Genomic DNA, 19665 nt, shown 5'->3' on the forward strand with positions numbered 1-19665 from the left:
GGCAGGTCTCCTGCCAGGCAGGCCAGGGGAGCGGCTGGGCTCCCGCTCCCTGCTCCCTGCTCCCCAGGTGGCCGCAGAGGCCAGAGGGCCCCTCAGAACAGGCAGCCTGCAGCCAGGAGAGCCCGGGGAGGGTGGTGGAGACACTCAAGTGGGGCCTTTTCGGCCAGGAGGGTACCTTCCCTCTCCCCTCCCTCCTTCCCTGAGGAGCTGGGCTAGGCCCTCTCTCTACCAGCACCCAGGCCCAGCCCAGGCCCAGGCTCGCCAGGCTAATTGACTGGAAATTCACAGGACTGGAGAATGGAACTGCTGAAGAAATGGAGAGGCCACAGCCTTCATCCTCCTCTAGCCTGCTTATTCCCAGGAAGTCTCCCCCACCAAGGCGACCCCAGGCAAAAAGAAGCTGTCCAGTCTTCAGAGCCCTCCAAACCAGGGCATGGGAGCAGCCCTAGGGGAAAAGGAGAAGGACTCCTGCTAATCTCATAGTCCATGACTTAACCAAGGGGTGGGGAGGTCACCCGAGTAGTCACAGAACTGAGACTCCTGGATCCACAGTGCTACTAGGGCCTCGTGTTTCTCATCCCCAGAATGAGACCCTGAGCCCAGCCCAGCCTGGAACAGCAGGAGGGAAGGGCAGAGACTTCCTTCTCTGGAGATGTTCTTACTTCCCTACCCCTCTCCTTTTGAAGGGTTGGGGTAGGAACGGTGGAAAGTAATTACCCTGACGTTCAAACACCCCAGCCGATTACAGCCCATAATTACAAAGTTGTAAAAGTGATCAAAGAGAGAGGGTTGGCCAACAGGGGAAACAAACAGGGCTTTCAGACAGTGGGTGCCTGTGTTCAGAGTTCTAGGACTCAAAAAGCAAGATTTGGGGCCAGATGGCAGCCCACTCAGGGGCTACCCATGCTGCCCTGCAGTCCGCCCGCACCCAAGCAAAAGGGAGGGAGGGAGAGAGAGAAGCACTTCTTCCAGACCAGAACCTGGAAGACAGAGAGGACGGGCAGGCCCTCCAGTCAGGAAGAGTGGGCTTTAGAAAAACAACCCAGAGACCTCTTTGGGAGCTGCAAAGATTCAGCCAGCCCTCTAAGAGCAGCGCACAGGCTGCCCGTGGCCTTTAGCAGTGGAAGCCAATACGTTCCAGGACTTCTGCACTTCTACGCTCTGCACTTCCCTGCACCTTAGATTTTCCTCTCCAGACACAGTGACAGTCACTGTGTATCTCCTCCTCATCAAAGATTGACTGAGCACCCACTGTGCTCAGGGCACCAAGCCAGGGAAGGCCGAGCCCTCCAGAACAACTCATAATCTAGCTGTGGAGACAAAGCATATACGTACGATTATAATGCTGATAACAACATTCTAGAGTACAAATGAATGAAACAGACCAGTTGTTTCCAAACCCTTTTTTTCACTGCAGAAAGCCCTTCCCTCCATTGTGTCCCCCACAATACACACACGCACACGCACACACACACACACACACACACAGACTGACACAAATCGTCAATACAAAACATATAAAAGCGAGCTGAGGTTGAGGGTGGGATTAGGGGTAAGAAGGACCCTTGGCTTCCCCCCAACCCCAGCCCCTGCCAAGGCACCTCCATGAAACCTGGTGTGAAAAGCATGGCCAGAGACCCTGGCAGCACGCCAGGAGGGAAGGATTTCTGCTCCCAGTAGCCCAGCTGGGCTGAGCCAGTTAGGAAAGATTCAATACAAGAGGTGGGATTCACCTAGGCTTGAAAGCAAGGAGAGGAGGAAGTAGAGGGGATATAACCGTTATTGAGACCCACTCTGCCCAGACCGTTTAGGTTTGAGTACTAAATCTGCCATCAACCATTAGCTGTGAGACTTCGGGCAAGTCACTTAACTGCTCTGTGCCGCAGTTCTCCTTTCTGTTAACTAGGGCTAATAACAGGACCTACTTCACAGGGTTGCTCTGAGGACTATATAAGTTACTCCATGTAAAGCCTTATAATATGCGCCTGGCACATAGTGAGTATTCCTTAAGTATTTATTCACTTATTTGTATCTGTCATTAAGCCGCTCTTAAGTATTAGTTATCATCATATCAGCTATCGCCATGTGCTTTGCGTACATGATTTCATTTACTCCTCACAACAACTCCATAAGACAGGCATCAGCTCCACTTTTGAATTGAGGAAAAACCAGAGGCTCAGAGAGGCTGAACAACTTGCCCAGGGTCACACAGCTGATAAGCAGTGGAGGCAGAATTCCCACCCAGGACTTCAGCCTTCCAAGTACCTGGTTAGCAGGGAGTGTTCTCTGTGGTAAGAAAGGCAGGCCTTGCACCCGACTTTTTTGCCTCCAGAGCCAGCTCCTTCCACCAGGCAAAAGGCCACTGCTCCAGCCCATGCATGAGGGGCTCAGGGCCTGGGGATTCACAAGGATGGCTGTGGAGTTGCTAATAAAGAAACAGAAACCAATCTGGGTGACTGGGTAGGGGGAGGAAGGTGGTATGCTGACAAGAATGAGAGTCCAGAAGAACTACAGTGAGGGTCAGAGATCAAAAGAGGGAACCATGACAGAAAAAGGCCAACCTTGTTAACTATGAAAGCACAGGATGACGATGCCAATGACAAGGACAGCAGTGACAGCTGCAGTCATTTATTGAGTGATTGCTGTGCGCTTGGCGTCTGTACTGTCTCCTCAACTCCTCATAACTACTATAAGATATGAGCCCTGTTCTTGTTCCCCTTTTACAGATGGGGAAACAGAGGCTCAGAGAGCTGAGCTAAAATGTCCAGGTCACACTGAGGGGCAGTGGAGAAGCCAGGCTCCAGACCCGGGGCTGTCTGGCTCAAGAGCCCCAGTTCCGGGGATGGGGACACCACCACTGACACTAATTGATTTGCCAGAGCAGAGCTGACTGAGGTCAGTGGTTTTTGAATTTCCTCACCAAAGACCCACCTTTCCCCTATGCCTCCCACAAGCCCTATATTTAAATATGTTTTACCAAACTAACTGCATTTATTATACACAATTCATTTTCCTATGAGATAACTTGTATTAACACATTGAACTGATAGAATTCAACCGAAAGCAAAAAAAATGAAGAGTTCAGTTAAGCCTGTGGGAAGTCTAAAATATTGGAAGTGGCCCAAAGATCCATATTACTACCTTCACAGACCTCCTCTGGGCCAGGGGATCCCAGGTAGGAGCTACCTGGTCAGGTCAAAGGATGAGAGAGCCGAGGGATGCCTTGGACCTGACCCGCGAGAGAGCTTGGGGCCAGAGCAGTTCCGCAGAGTGATGCGGGGAGAAGACCGGCGAGGGGAAGCGGGGTGAGTGTGGCGCAGGGGGCGGGGGGCGGGGGTGGGCACGGGAAGCTCAGGCAGTGACCTCAGAAAGAAAAAAGGTCACAGGCCAGCAGCCAAGGTGCTTCCTCTGAACTCCTGACGGGTTTTTGACTTCGTGTTTCATTTAGCTCGGGGACTATCTGGGCCCTTGACGTACGCTCTTTTCATCCTCACAACGATCAGTGGGGTAGGAAATAAAAGTCCCGTTTTATGGTGGTGGAAACAAAGGCCCAACAAGGTTAATTAAGTACCTCAAAGAGCACTGACCACATGTTCCTTGTCACCCAGTGTCTGTTCACATGGCTCATTTCTCCTACAGGAGAGTGGTCCTCTAGGGGCGAGAAGAAAACCTCCTATGTGGACACATCCCGGCAGGTTGCCGAGTGCCCACACGCATGTGAAATCATACGCTGCTTTGGAGGGACAGCAGAGCTCTCAGAACTCGTCCTCCTCCATCTGTCTGTCTCCCTCCCCTCTCTCACACTCATACTTACCTACCTAACACTGGGCACTCACTACCAAATGTGCCCCGAGGAAGTGTGGGGCTGCCGGTTTGCGATCTCGGAGGAAGAGTGTTTTAATGGCCTCTGTTTCCACTCTTCTTTGCATGGTGCTCAGTGAATATTTCTGAGAGATGGAAAAGCCCTCCAGCTGACCCCCTCTGATGCTAGCTCTGATGCTAGGCAGGGGAAGGGGTGTAGGAATGTCCAGGTGATGGGGGAAGAGCTAGGATGGGGCACATGCTCTAGATGACAGCCAAAACGTTCTGCTGGCACATGGCCGGTGGGGAGAGGACAGTGGCCTGAATTTCCACGTCTCTCAGACCAGTCATGGGTTATAAAAACCTGAACTGAGCACATCACTCTCAGGAAACAAGCAGACAAAGAACACAGGACCTCTCACAGCCCAGAGCTGGGCGCGCAGGGGTTCAGGGTGTGCGGGGCTCAAGTGCGAATCTACCTTGCTGGCCAGTGACAGGCAGGGGCGGGGGGCCCGCTGGGGGCTCTCCAGCTTGACAATGCTGATGAATCCAGGCTCCAGGTTGTCGTCGTCACTGGCGTTGCACAGGTACAGGGGGTGGGACTGCAGAGAGAGAGGGAGAGACAGGTTAGGGGGCTCTAGGGAGCAGAAGCCACAGCTGGGAGAGCCACGCACGTCCCCACTGGTCTCACAGGTACCTGGCGGGTCTCCTGCTGCCACGAAAGAGGGGGCCTTCTTATCAGATGGCCTCATGGTAAGCCAGGAGACACCAGCTGTCATTTCAGGGGTGCCAGGGCCAAGGACACATGGAGGTGGGGGCAGACGGGAGCAAGGGGTGTGTAAACGAAGACGCTGCTACAAAGCCGTTCCAACAATCCTCAAGCCCTGCTTTTCCAAACTGGTCAGCTGCAAAGGGCTCTTCTCCTGGCCCCAGCCTCTCTCACCTCCTAATTCTACTCCAGAAATCCCAGGCTGCGAGCCTATATCAGTGGCTTCAGAATCCTGCTTCCCTCCTTGCTCCCCCAGGGCGCTGCTGGGTGCTGCTGGAGCCTCCTGTCTCCTCGGCAGCTGTTGCCATGGAGATTCCCATCTCTCCTGTGGCTTGGGTCTTCTCACTTGGTGCCATCTTGCTCCTCTCAACATCCCCCTTTGCTTATCCTGGGATTAAGCAGGGTGCTGATAGGGAGGAGAACTATTTTGGGATGAGGCTTGGCTAAGAGTTAAGCCTTGAATAGCACAATTCCTAGGAGTTTGTCCTGTCCTCAGCAATGATGCGGCCTGCTCAGCCCACCTGCTCTGAGGGTATGGCAGGTCCAGTCCGAGACCCTGAGCCTCTAGCCCGGCTGGTGCTGAGCAACGACTAAGGGGAAGTGGGCCTTATACATGCTAACAGAGACCAGAGGGCCCCTCATCAAAGGGATGAGACTGCCCTTCTATACACACTCTTCTCCTTCAGGGTGATTCTAATACTCCCTTGAATCTAATTTTCCTAGAGTACTGTGACAAAGGATAGTCCTATGGGCCAGGGGTTCCCACATGGTGAAAACCCAGTGTATTCTGGCAAGAAAGGGAAATTCCTACTAGGGAGCTGCCCACGATTCCCTGGCTACTGCTGTTAGACTAAAGGACTTCCAGAAAGAACCATCAGAGGAACCAGAGAGAATTTTGAATTTACGAAGATGTTTACGAACATGATAATGTCAATGATGGACTTAAAAGCACAGTCAGGGCTTCCCCGGTGGCGCAGTGGTTAAGAATCCGCCTGCCGGGACTTCCCTGGTGGTGCGGTGGTTGAGAATCCGCCTGCCAATGCAGGGGACACGGGTTTGAGCCCTGGTCCGGGAGGATCCCACATGCCACGGAGCAACTGAGCCCGTGCTCCACAACTACTGAAGCCCGCGTGCCTCAACTACTGAGGCCTGCATGCCTGGAGCCCGTGCTCCGCAGCGGGAGGGGCCACCACAGTGAGAAGCCCGCATGCACCACAACGCTCCCTGCAACTAGAGAAAGCCTGTGCACAGCAACGAAGACCCGACACAGCCAAATAAATAAATAAATAAATTTATAAAAAAAAAAAAAGAATCCGCCTGCCAACGCAGGGGACACGGGTTCGAGCCCTGGTCCAGGAAGATCCCACATGCCGTGGAGCAACTAAGCCCATGCGCCACAACTACTGAGCGTGCGTTCTAGAGCCCGCGAGCCACAACTACTGAAGCCCTCGCGCCTAGAGCCCGTGCTCCGCAACAAAAGGAGCCACCACAATGAGAAGCCCACGCACCGCAACAAGAAGCCCGCACACCACAACGAAGAGTAGCCCCCGCTCTCTGCAACTAGAGAAAGCCCGCGCACAGCAACGAAGACCCAACACAGCCAAAAAAATAAAATAAAATAAATAAAAGCACGGTCACTTTTGGAAAGCACTTTCAGGCTATTTCCTCTCACTGTATCACTGCAGTCCCTTGAACATAGTAGGTTCTCAATACATATGCACTACCTCACTTTGAACTGTATCCTTGTGAATAGAAATCTTTGGGCAGGGGGTGATGAGATGGGAGGGGTGTCCATTCTTGCTCCCAGAAATTAAGGACTTTTAGTCTGGTGGTGATCGAGGTTTAGTGTGGGAGAAAGGTTATATATCCCCCTAACCCCCAGAAATGGGCTGGGGCATGAGGTTGGGGGCTCTAGTGAAGCTGTAGCCCCCATCTCAACAAGTTCCATTAGTCTGTCCGTCTGCCCATTCATTTCTTCATTCTACCAACACTGAAGGCCCTCTCGGTGCCAGGCACTGTTCAATGCAACGAGGAGTCAACAATGAATAAGACAGGCTCCTTGCCTTTAAAGCTCAGAAGACAAGCGTGCAAACACTGTGTATTGTGATGTTACAATGCAGGTTCATTCGAGGGCCTGGGGGAGGGCCTGAGGAGGGGGACCAACAATCCCATGCCGGAGGGCAGAGTGACCTCAGTGCTTCCTTGGGGACTAAATAGGTATGTATTCACCCAGTGGACCCACAACCAGGGGGGAGGGTACGCTCCTGGCAGAGGAAGCGGCCTGCGCTGAGGGTTGGGAGGGGCAGTTAGGTCCGGCATGAAAGGTCGGCAAGAGCAGGGACCACAGATCTGTGTTTGAGAAGGATCTCCCTGGTGACTGCAGAGGACAGGCCGGTGTGGTGAGAAGTCAGGAGTCAGCCGCTCCAGCAGAACAAAAGATGTGAGACCTCCCTTCAGGAGCAGCCACAGAAGTCCACCGCTGTACGTGCTCCCACACCCTACCCATGGTCCAGCTTTCTCAAGATAACTCCAAGATGCCTCTCACTAACCAGAGGGTCAATGGAGACAGGGGAAAGTCACTTTGGAGAAGAGTAGTCTTTAGAGAAGGATTTTCAAATACTTCACCACCACGCTGCCCCCAGGCCTTTGCGGGGGAACCAACGTGTACCGTACTGTAATGCCACATGGTAGGATGCTGAGATAGAGGGGAAAAAACGTGGTGCAGTCACCAGACTTCCGTGGTCCCGAGCTAACTACTACGGAAGAAGGAAGAGGAGGAAATGAGCCATTAGTAAATGCCTTTGGCGTGCCAGAGCCTGTAGATGTTATCTCATTACGAGGTAGGTGTGCTCATCCCCACTTAAAGAAGAGGAAGAAGCTTGAGGCTCAGAGAAATTAAGGTCACACAAGATTAGAACCCAGCTCTGACTCCACCCTCTGGAGTTATGCAACTCCAAATGAAACACATAGCAAACCCACCACTGTCCATGCTAATGCTGCTGCTGCTGCTGAGAGATATGTACATTTGTTGAGTAAATATGGTGGGCCAGTGAGTGTTCGAAGCGCTTTTTATCCTCGTAACAACCCTATAATTGTCTCCATTTCAAAAAAGAGGAGGGCTTCCCTGGTGGCGCAGTGGTTGAGAGTCCACCTGCCGATGCAGGGGACACGGGTTCGTGCCCCGGTCCGGGAGGATCCCACATGCCGCGGAGAGGCTGGGCCCGTGAGCCATGGCCGCTGAGCCTGCGCGTCCGGAGACTGTGCTCCGCAACGGGAGAGGCCGCAACAGTGAGAGGCCCGCGTACCCCCCCTCCAAAAAAAAAAGAGGAAACTGAGGCACTGAACAGTTAAGTAACATGCCCAGGATTACACAGCTGAGAGCAGAAGATCAGAGGAAATGGAAAGAAGTAGGATAAAATAAAAAAAATTAAAATTAAGAACAATCTCCATTTGACTTTGAAAACATGATACCTTCCCCCAATTCATAACCAAGAAAATTTGTCTTCCTAATTATACATTCCTAAAGCATACAGGCCCAAACACAAGTCCCCGAAATATTGGTGCTAACTTCCAGGAATGTCTTAGGCCCTCTTCTCTTTTGACTTTCCACGGTCCCCCGGGTGACCGAAGCCAATCCCATGGCTTTGGTTTCCATGTAGAGGTGGTTAATTATATATGTGCAGCCCAGACCTCTCTTGAGTTCCAGACCCCAGGAGGGGCCTGGATGTTTCTGCCTGAAGAACCTTAAATGAGACACCTCAAACTCAGCATGTCCAAAATTGAACTAGTCATTGTGTCCCTCAAAACTGTTCCTCCAGTGTTCCCTGTTTGAGGGGCCTGAACCACCATCCACCTATTACCCAAGTCAGATGTTATCTTCCTCCTCTCCTCTGATCTCCTTCACGCCCTACCGCTACCACCAACAACCAATCACCAAATTCTAACAATTCTATCTCCTAAACATTTCTCTGCCATTCCCACCACGGCTACTCTGACACAGGCCACCATCATTGCTATCCCAGTTTACTGAAATAACCGCTTAACTAGGGTCAACCCCCCCCCCCAGCCTCCCCCTGCCCCAGTTCCCTATACTGAAGCCAGAGTGGTCTAAGATGCTAATTTGGGCATGTCACTCCGAAGCACTGAAGTCTGCACTTTTAAACACAGCTTAAAAGACCCTGCCTGCTCCGGTGCCATCATGGCCCGCCTCACGGCTTACCATCCCTGTCAATACCTCTTCCCCCGGCAACCCACGCTCCAGAAAGACCTTCTTTCACGTCCCCAAACACTCTGGTGCTTGCTGCTCTGTCAGGGTGGGTTGGAGGCCCTCATCCGGGCCACCCTTAGTACACTGTGTTTCCCCAGTCCTATACTCACCCCAGCGTGTTTCAGTTGTCTATGTACATCCCTCCCTCTCTCCCCCAGCTTTGACAGACCTCCACTGCCCCTCCAGTGCCTGCTACACAGGTTTTAAAATTAAATATTGAATGTCTACAGCCAAATACCTATAAAGACAGCACAGTGCACACCAAATCCTGACAACCGTGGCTTGGGAGAGGAATTACAGAGGAAATGGTGAAGAGACTTTGGTGTTTTGCTTTGAGTACTTCGATCATAGGCTAATATGTGGAGATAATTAACTTGAGTTTCATTTTGTGCTGTTGTGGAAGACTAAAAAAGAATGACAGCTATTTATACGTTGTTCCTGTCTTTTCCCTCCTCCCATTCCAAGAAGAGAGGCTCGCCTTCTATTTCCTTGCCTCAGGGGCATTGGCCAAAAGCAATTGTTGCTAAAGACCTATCTTCCTGACTTTCCATGAAAGACTGAACTCATTGAGGAAATGTGAGTGTCCCGAAAGCAGAAAGGAGAGGCGGCTTGGGGGTCGGGGTGGGGATGGGGGTGGGGAGCGGCACAGGTGGTCAGAGTCCCTGGAATCTTGAGCGTGGCGGGGAGGAGCCTGGAGATGTGCCAAGTTGTCGGAAGCTACAGCCTGTGCCCCAAAAGGGGTGGACCCCAGGAGGCTGGACCCTAGCGAAGATGCTGTGCCTACCTGGATTGTGCTAGGACAATGGGCATATTTGTGGAGACCAGAGTGAACAAGTATCGGAGATGTCCCTTAGCTATTTCAGTTTGGCTGCTCTATGAGGGGAGTTCCCATGAAAACAAATTTCCATTGACCTAGTGGGATAGGACCTTGAAGTCAGGTTTAATTCAATTAAAAAAATAATAAAGTACCATGGTATTTCTTGTACAGTCGTATTTGTGGCATGAAAATCATGCTCACTATACTTCTGTCTGGTTTCTTTTACAATGAGAGCTTCTCAAGTACATATTCTCAGATTAAAAGCAAAAGCCAAGAAAAGGCCATTGAACCAGGGTGCTGTTCATTACCTAGCAAGGCAGTGTTAGTCTCCCCGGGGTGTAACACAGGGGCTGTCTTTGCCCCCTCCTCCAGGGAATTTTCAGCTGGGAAGAGGGCTCCTGAGAAGAAAACAGATCTAAATGCATCTGCCTCCTTGGGATGCAAGGTGCCCTAATAACAAAGATGCAAATGTGATTTCTACATCGGCCACCCACCCTCTCAGTGACACTAGGAGAGGGCCAAGAGAGATGGGCTTGCAGGATTCGGGGTGGGTGTGGCTGGGGAGCGTTCCTGGAAAGTTGGTGAGCTTAAGGATTGGTTATTTGTGTATTCCTAAAAGGCCAGGAGATGCGACACCCCGTTCCAGATGCTGCTATGAGAAGCAGATTAAGAGGACTGGCTCACAGTGTCCAGGCCACTCTGGCTGAGAACTCCGCTTTGCACACACATGTTAAACAGCTATGTAAAGATGTAGGTCCTTAGTGGTGTGTGTTGTATTTCATGCTCTTGTGTCTGTTCTCTCTGCCTCTGTCCTCCTCCTTAAACTTATTTGTTCTGATTTTTCCCTTCCCTCCCCAAACAGACCTTACGTACATTTTCTGACTCCATCATTTACCTGTGTGACCTGGGGCAGGTTGTTACTTAGCTTTTCTGAGCCTCGTACTCCTCATCTTCAGAATGGGATAAAAAAAAATGCCTCCTGATTACCATGAAGACCAGATATAATGGCCATAGGCGCCTAGCCCAGAGCCCGACACTCAGTAGGTACTCGTTAAAATGGTAGTTGTTTTTATTATCGCACCTGCAATGGTAAAATCCCTCCTTATTCCTGGAAGGGACAAAGCCCTTTCTGACTACTTCTCCCTTGGCAGTCGTCACAGCGCCTCTGAATGCCAGTGTTCCACAAGGCACAGTCTGGGACAGCTCATTATCCACGGTCACTTCCCTCCTGGGCTCAGCCCTCCAAACCCCACTGAACAAGCTCTTCCAGTTCTCCGCCTGCCTCCTTCCCATGAAGGAGGCCATGTGATCTCATTACCTCCTCACGAAGGGCATTCCAGGGCTCAACTGAGCCCCGAACTTAACGCTGGTCTTATTTTATCCGTGGCATCTCCTCCTCTTGGGGTGTGTGCGTTTGCAAGCAATTCTTTACTGTCTCCTGTTCCCCAGCCCAGCTCTGCCGCAGTAATCTCTCACTTCTCTGATTCCACTTACAGACCTTCACCCAGGCCTTGGACAGGTAACTTTACTGCCTGCTACAATTTTGCTTTTGTAATCAGGAACATTGGCCAGGCATCAAAGGCACCTTCTGCCCATTTCCTCTTTTCAGATTTTATAATCATCCTGTCCTGTGCAACCTCCATTACCTGAACTTGGAACTACCTGACTTTTATCTCAGGCGGCAGGACACAGCAGCTGCATAAATTCAAGCTCCTGGAGCTGGGGGGCTGGGAAAAGCAGACAGGCCTGGAGTTGCTGCTTCTGGCTCCCAGTACCAGAACAGTCTCTGAGGTCCAGTTTGGTCATCTTGCCCTTTAGTTAAAGAGGTCAATGCTCACATCTACAGGTTGATCCTAATGGCAATTGTTTAGGCTTTGGAAGCTTCTAGACCTCATTCCCATCCATACGCTAGCCTGCATCTCTACCTCTTTGGGATGGCTGAGTTTCTTAATCAATTAAGTTGGGAGGCTGGGGAATTGTCAAGAGAAGTTTCCCTTTATCGATTTTGTTAAAATGCTTTTACAAGGAAAATGTATTCCTGCTTAACTGTGTAATTTTTTTAAGGTACAAAAGAAAATAATGTTGGTGGGGTGAGGGAAGCATAACCCTGATGGAAAGGGACTGGCAAGAGAGAGGATGGATGACAGAGGCCTCCAGTATTTCTAACCTGATCCGGAAAATCTTCCTGGGGGCAGGGGCACTGGTGAGCAAGAGGGCTGTTAACAGAAGACCTGAAAGGACCCGCCAGCTTCCAACAGAAGGCAGGGCAACCGTCTGCGTGGAGGAGCTGAGCCCGCCAAGGGTCCCGTCAGGGGGCTTTGCATGTTGTAGGCCCTTAGTATTTGGTGAAAGAATGAATAAGACTCAACTTGCATCCAATTGTCATACAGTTTATAAAAGAGATGGGAATTGCTAACAGCTGAGCCTGGTCCAGACCCGTAAGGGACCTTTAAAACTTGCTTTACACAGATGAGGAATGCGAGCCTCACCTTACAGACGGCCCATGGTTACATACGGAGGCGCTCAAAGGAAGCTGAGTCCTCCTAAATTCAATCCCAGCTCCCTGACTACTCCACCACGCCACCTCCAGGTCTGCGCGTCGGGAAGTATTCCGTGCGGTACAGCAAACACCAGCCGAGTACTACAATGCCCGATCAGAAGGCTTCAGGGGGGCCTACGTTTCTAGAATTTTCAAACTTGAATCAGTCTTAGCAACAAGACAGGAGCCAAGTCGGTCTGCTCCTTCTCCCTCTGGGCCTAGGCTCTCTCTGCCCAGCATCCTCAGCTTCCTTCCTCTCCCCTAGGGCTTATCTCATCTCTTCTAGCCACAGCAAGGCAGCCAGACCCAGACACTGCTCAGAGGTGCTTTCCCAGTGAATAGTCCGTGTTTGTCTAGGATAAGAAAGGTGTGTCCTAAAATTAGAGGTCACAGAAGCTCAGACCCAGATAATGGACATTCAGCTAGACTGCCATCTCCCTCACTGTCTCCCCCCCACATTAGAGCCTCCATTCTTCAAGTTAAAAATTCACCTCTGCTTGTCTCAGATCGTGTCCAGGCTCCGTGATGGAACTGGGCCTCTTTACCCTACGATGGCCCCGTGGTGGGGCTTTCCTGACCGCACACTCTGCCTGCTGTCTTTGTAAGGGTGGGTCACAGGGTCATAAGCAGAGCCACAAGCAGGAAGAAGAAAGGGCGGAGAAAGAAGAGAAAGCTAACCATCTGAGCTGTTTTTGAAATAAATTGATGTCAGAGAAGAAACCTTATTTGGCAGTAACCAGAGAGAGAGAAGGAGAAAGATGACAAGTACCCAAGAGGTGGACCTTCTGTCCACTACCTTCCCATATAGAAACAGGTTTTGTCCTGACTCAGTCCAGAATGACCTCTAGTTACAGGGGCACCATGAAGTTAGGAGCCAAGGAGAGGGAGAAGCCCATCGAATACCATTTTAGTTACGTCAGCACACTTTGGAAGGAAGGCTGCGAAACAGAATGCCAAGGCTCTGAGGCCCACAAACATCAAGACCTTAGAAGACACGCCAGTCATGTGGTTTGGACTCTTTCCCTCCACCAGGTGAGGCATTTACCTTGCCTCAAACTGCTAGGAATCCTACCAAGAGGTCCTGAAATGTCAGTTGGCTTCTGCACTCCGTTAGTGACCACTGTCGTGGGAGATTCTGACGCCCGCCCTGACCTCCATCCTACTGGAGGCACCACTTTTGGGGCCCCTCATTTAGCCGGGTCTCTCTCGTTCAAAGAGGCCCCTGCAGAAAGGCTGAGGTCTTCACACAGGTGGCAGCATCGCGAGGGCTAATTCCTGCCCCTCCCACTTCCAGGGTAAGGGTCTAAGGAGGCTTTGGACAGGGCCCTTCCCAGGCACGGCCTTCACTCTTACCACAGCGAGGGAGTTCACTGAACTCTCACATTTAACCCAATGTGCTGTTCGCAAACAGCCTTGACACAGTTTGCTTTATTATTTTGTTATTCTTGTTCTAGCCAAACTCATGCCAGAGATGGTAGGAATTTAGAAACCTGCTGGAAGCAGGGACTGTTTGTTTTTAAGTAATTATTTAGGTTCCGATTTTAATGCTGAAAAGGCCAAAGACTAAAACCAGACAGTCCTTGTGAAAAAGACCAAAGAAATGAAACTTGAAGAAATCAGATTATTCATTTAAATATGCCAGAGGCGTACCAGAACTATCACAGAGCTACTCAAGCGTTGCTAAGTTTGGTGATTTCAGTGCAAGAGTGTGAAATGGCTACATTAACCTGGTTGTTTCACACACACATTCCATGTCTTTCTGACCTAGTCTCCTGCTCAGAGGTTGTAGGGATTTCAAGTTGCCCTGCAAACTCTGCTCCATACTGCTGTCTTCCACGACTGGCTTAGAAGCCCTTGGAGGGCAGATACTGTATCCAAATGGGCCAGCGCAACCAAATCGATGCCCAGGTTTTAACTGTCCCATTGTGAGTGGGGATGGGGTGAAGCTATAGAGTTTGCTCGGCTGATCACAATCCCCAGCTCCTGGGCAGTAACGTACTATTCCATTTACATTGCAAAGTGGAAAAAAATATGGAGCGTGGGCCTGTGCTTCAATACAGAAACGACGGAGGAAATACAGGGAGAGCTGCACTTAGAAATTACATCAGGAGGAGGAGGGCAAAATGATTCAAGCCACAGCCAACACAGATGCCCAGAGTGTCTCCTCAAAAGCCACTGGGGTTTGAGATCAGGCCAAGGAGGCTTCTGTTCAGAAGAGGCAACTGTCAGGGGAGGCTTGTGCTGGAGACAGCCCAAGGGCTCCAGCCTGACTGCTGACAGCCCTTTGACCACAGGTCTGAACCCCTGTCCATGGGGTGGCCCTGGGGAAGAGGCCTGCTTTGGGGGGGGCTGTTTAATGATTTGCCAGCAAAGAACAAGGCAACAGACTGCTGGCAGCTGCTGGATGCAACAGGAGAGTAGATTTTTATTCCCACCCATGGTGCAGCCTTCTAGGCAGGGGATAAAAGAAAAAGTAAGAGTGTTGTGAGAACCTAGGAGGTACTACCATTTTGGGCTCAGCATTTCACTGGGTCTCTATGGATGGTGCCTGGATATCTTGGCATTTGTGCCATTGCTATTTCCATCCTCTGAATACTTTAGTAATTCCTAATAGCAGCAACTCTTGAGCTCCTAGGAACTAAAAAGTAAGACATCGAAGTGGCCTCCTATGGCAGAGTTCTAGGCATTAAAGAGAATGAGACCAGAAAAACACTGCCTTTGCTCTTAAGAAATCTTTTACAGGAAGTGTATAAGATGGGAAGCTAGTTTGGTTCGCTGCTATATTCCTTTTGCTTTCTCTTCCTATGAACCTTTCCCCTATCTCCTTGGCTCTACAGAGAGAAAAGTGGCACCTCCCCTTCCCCTGTGAGCCAGAGATTCCAAGATCTAAGTCCTACAGCTCCCCACCCCTTTTTGCCCTTGACCTCCCAGCCCAGCCCAAACTGGGCTTTATTAAATGCTTTCCCCCATATAGTCTCCTAAAGTGATATATTCAAAAGCCTTAAATGACACTTACCTTTTACAGTTAGTTGTTTCAGTGTTCCACTGTGACCCACTCTCTTACCCATTTCCTTCAGGAGAACGCCTGGTTCTTAATAGATGTTCAACAAAACACTAGTTCTTCCTCCTTCCTGTAAAGTAGATCCTGAGCTCCTTCAAGTCAGGGACTAGGTATTATTCATCCCTTAGTACATGGTAGATGTTAAGAAAAATATGCATGTTGAATTATCTGTTTTAATAAACAGATCTGAGATAAATAAGTTTGGTGGTTGCCTTGTTATTTGATCAGGATATGAATATTTTCAGATTTCTGCTTTCTCTTCAGAAACCTGTATATTCCCTATAAGTTTTAAGTCAGCTTTACAGTATTGATCTCTTAGCAAGGGAAGAGGTCTCTTCCTTCCCTTTACATGATGTCTAAATCTTCTCCACAACGCTGAACAAATCTCACTTATTTTAGGAGGAACTTCCTACTTAATAACCCATCCCCAGATACTCTTATTTATTGTCTTTCCTCAGTATCAATGTGCAAAGTCGAGCATAATCCTTAACACATTTCCCTGCAAAAAAAAAAAAAAAAAGGGAATAGCTCCCGCTCTCAAGAGACTAGAATCTAACAGTAGATCTATAGTCACGCATACACCCGCTCATGTAAAACAGTCCTAAGACCATCTGTGAAACAAGACATGCGGAATGCAAATTCACAGAGCACAGCACATACCTACTAGGAGAACATGGAATGAACGGGTAGACTAACTTACTCTTGCTATGTCGCTTTGGAAGTGCTCTCTTGTCACTTTGGGTCCTTTAGTCTATCTCCTAGATCTGATGGGGAGCTCCTTCAGGGCAGGAGCCATTTAGATACTATTAAAACAACTTTACTTATTTATCATCCCTACAGAATTGACCCAAAGAAAGTCTTGCTCCCCACTGGCTTTAGGCCATAGTGTCGGCTGAGTGTCTCAGGTGAACTTCAGCCCCTGCCAAGATGTTATGAGGACTTGGACCAGTGACCTGCACCAAACAATTCAGAGCTGATTTACTCCCAACAGTATCCATGGCCTTTTCTGAGTGCGTTCTTTTAACTTACTTTAGTGGAATGAGCGATGAATTATATTTCTTTTCTCCATTCTTTATACCCTAAGAAGTTGATGTGTCTGAAGCCCAGAATTTAAAGACTTCAGTTGAGGGGCCATTTGACGTCATCCCCTTGCCTTGCTTCAGGTTTCCGGCAGCTTGATCAGCTCGCCAGCCTACCCTGCCCTGAGTAGGATTGTAGGGAGGCTACCTCACGCCAAATATGACTGTATGCTCAAATATTCCAAACATCCCTTGACTTGTTCTTTGTGAACTATGAGTTCTTTGTTACTTCCTAATTGCCCAACCCCTTTATTTTTCTTGCTAAGCGCAGATGGTAAGAGATACCAAAAGATAATCCAAGTGCTGATGAATGGAAGAGGAATCTTCTCAGTTACCAAGTTAGTTCTGCTGAATAGAAGTTCCTGTTTGCATTTGTCAGGAGCTTCGGGAGGTGCCATCATCAGACTTAGTGGGTGAGGGAAGTACTTAGAGAGTTAGGGAGGGGAGCCAAATTCTGGGTTGAGAGTTCACAGGGCAATGAGGATCGATAGCAGCGCTCTGTGATTGGTACACTGTTATCAAGGTACAAAGCGACACTACCCTTTGTCCTTTTTAATTTTACTCTGCTAATGGAACCCTTCACCCTAAATTAAGACTATTATTCAGCTTTGATGTTGCAGTTTGTATTAGCAAAGTGCTTTATAATCCTTCATTAGCTATTTTATTCTCCTTATTAGTACTACCCATATCACAAATTAGGTTGAAGAAACAACACAATGCATATTGGGCTTGCAACCAGGAATCCTGAATTCTGGGCGTGGATTTCGTGTACTAAATATAATGAAAGGAGACTGGATGGATCACAGGAGGAATCACAGAGTCAAAGAACAGAAGCACCAAAATTACAAGAGCCTCCTTGGGAACTAAACCTCCAATGATTTAGCGCGAGACTTGAAAATTTTTACTTTATTTTGCTAGCACAAAAATTGAGAGCTTTCACTAGCTTAAATTAAAAATGTGACCACCAAACACATTTTTAATAGACAGTTCTCTTGATTTCCTGATTTCCTCCATAACAGAGTTAAAAGCAGGGGGAAAAAAAAAAAAAAAGGACATATCTGAACTTAATGGTGCCAGCTGTTTCCTGAGAAAAGGGACTGAGGCTAAAGGAAGACAAATATTCCTAAATTCCTTCTGATTTGTTGAATACCCATTCTTGACACCCTCCTCACCTGCGGTTCATGACATAATGCTACTTCTCTGACTGTCCCTTATCTGTTGCCTCTTTCTTTTTCTTCTCTTCTTCCTCTCATTTAAATATAAAGACATATTCTCTGATTTCTATTATTTCTCTCTGGTATTCTTATCACCCCAATATCTTTGATGATAATTCCCCAATTTGTCTCCAAAGTCAAATTCTCCTGCACTTCAAAAGGCCTATTGGACATTATTTCTTTGTCATCTTACTGGTACCTCAAACTCAAATATTGCAAACCTACAGACCATCTTCGCCCTCTACTCTACCCTAAACCCATAAGCCCTCTTACCTTACCCTTTTTGTTAGTGGGGACATCATTTTCCTAAAGATCTAGCCTGAGCATCTCAGAGTCATTATGATTCCTCCTCCCCATATCCAATCACTTAAACTCCTATTTGGAAACCAACCTTCTCTATGAGTCTGAACAATTACAATAGGTTTCTAACTAGTCTCCAATCTCTCACTATTCTAAATCTCTGTATATCTCTGCAAGAACAATCTCCTAAAGACAGCACTGATCATATCACTGTCCTGTTCAAATACCATGATGACTCTCCACTGCCTTCTGAATTAAACTCACACTCAGCCTATCAAATCAGGGCTTTAGAATCAGACAACTTGGTTTCACATTTCAACTCCTGTCACGCACAAGATGTGTGTGACTTTGAAGGGTGGCCTAACCTCTTGAGTCTTGGTTTCCTTATGGGTAAAAAAATGAGGGTACCACCATCCACCCAAGAAAATCATTCTACAGATTAAATGAAATAAATGCAATTAAAGTACCAGCCATTCCTGCACATAGTAGGCACTCAAAAAGTACTAATTCCTTTCTCTTCTCCTCTCCCTTTCCAGCTTTATCTCCATTTCCCTCCTAAATGTGTTATACTACTTGTCCAACCAAATTGTATTGCTCACTATTCTCTTACATTCCTTGGAATGCCTCTAACTCCTATCCTGTCACTTTAAAACATCCTACTTACCTTTCAAGGACAAGCTTATATGCCACCTCTATCATGAAGAATCTCTTCTTCAACTGAAACGTCCCAATCAACTTGTTTGTATTTATTGTAAGGCACTTTTCATCTTCTGCTTTATATTCTCATCTACTACATTGAGGTCAAGGGGTTTCTTTATATCCCACGTAACCCAGTGCCCTAACATAACAGGCAATCAATAAATGTGTATTGAATTATTACTTGAGCTTGAGCTTTTGGTCTCCCGAGACTCCATTCATTTGTGATTCATACTCCACACTGAGAACTCTTTAGAAACAATCTCTGGCGGGATATCAGAATTCCAAACAACTTTAACAGAGAAGCTGAGTCAGTCTAGGATTAAGTTCAGCCCTAGTTCAGCCAACAGGAATTGTCTGGACCCTGTTCCTGCTTGAGATATCATAATTGGCAACTGTGTGAGCCATAGGGGCTCATTTGAATACATTTAAATGAAAACGTACATTTGCCTTAGGAAGAGGCAAGCAAAAATGTGTGATACCTATAAAAAGCAAACACTGTTAGGTTGACAATGACAATCGCTCCACTGGTATAGAAAGGAGTCCCAAAGAGCCATTTGGCTTCATAGGTTTCGAATGTGGCTCGGCTAAGAGATAACTATACCTTACTCTGGCTTCATCCAGTCCATTTCCTCTTGGCTCAGTTAGTAAATAGGTAATTCTAAAACACCAGCCACCATGGGGTGGCTGGAACATAAGGTGGCTTCGTGGTGCCATACAATGTGGCACTAAGTTTCTGAATCACTAACCACAGGTGCATCAGCTCTTCCCCTCACCGCCTCCCCATAAAAAAACCACCTTATCTGATATTGCTGTTGACACAGTGACTACACTGAGGTCCTGGGCACTTTCCTTTGCTTCTTCTTAGTGTCTGTTCGGGTGGGTACCTCTGGGCAGATGCCTATAAATGAGTTCTTACACTGCAGGAGTCATCGGGCACCCAGTCATCGGGCCACGCTTTTGCTTTTAAGTAGGCTTACCTCAGAAAGTAGCAGCATATCTAATTGCTAAGCCCACACCTACCCGAAACGCTTCAGACGCTGAACTCCCTTCCTAGCCAAATACCTACCTAGCGGAGTTGCTGTCTGTCACTAAGTTTATTCTTAGCCTGGACATTATCAA

General features: G+C 48.5%; 1 protein-coding gene across 4 annotated transcripts in view; it reads right to left on the reverse strand.

The window, feature by feature from the left end:
- RNF43 (ring finger protein 43) overlaps nt 1–19665 on the reverse strand; it is a 60332-nt gene that overhangs the window by 10415 nt on the left and 30252 nt on the right. For 2 of the 4 annotated variants that reach the window (XM_032617520.1, XM_032617519.1), the window contains one exon: nt 4281–4403. In XM_032617520.1, the coding sequence (XP_032473411.1) occupies nt 4281–4403 (123 nt within the window). Of the gene's footprint in view, nt 1–3571; nt 3652–4280; nt 4404–19665 lie in introns of those variants that run through there. The other 2 variants (XM_032617521.1, XM_032617523.1) reach the window with 2 other exon arrangements.

This window comes from Phocoena sinus, chromosome 20, assembly GCF_008692025.1.
Source record: "Phocoena sinus isolate mPhoSin1 chromosome 20, mPhoSin1.pri, whole genome shotgun sequence".
Taxonomy (NCBI): Eukaryota; Metazoa; Chordata; class Mammalia; order Artiodactyla; family Phocoenidae; genus Phocoena; species Phocoena sinus.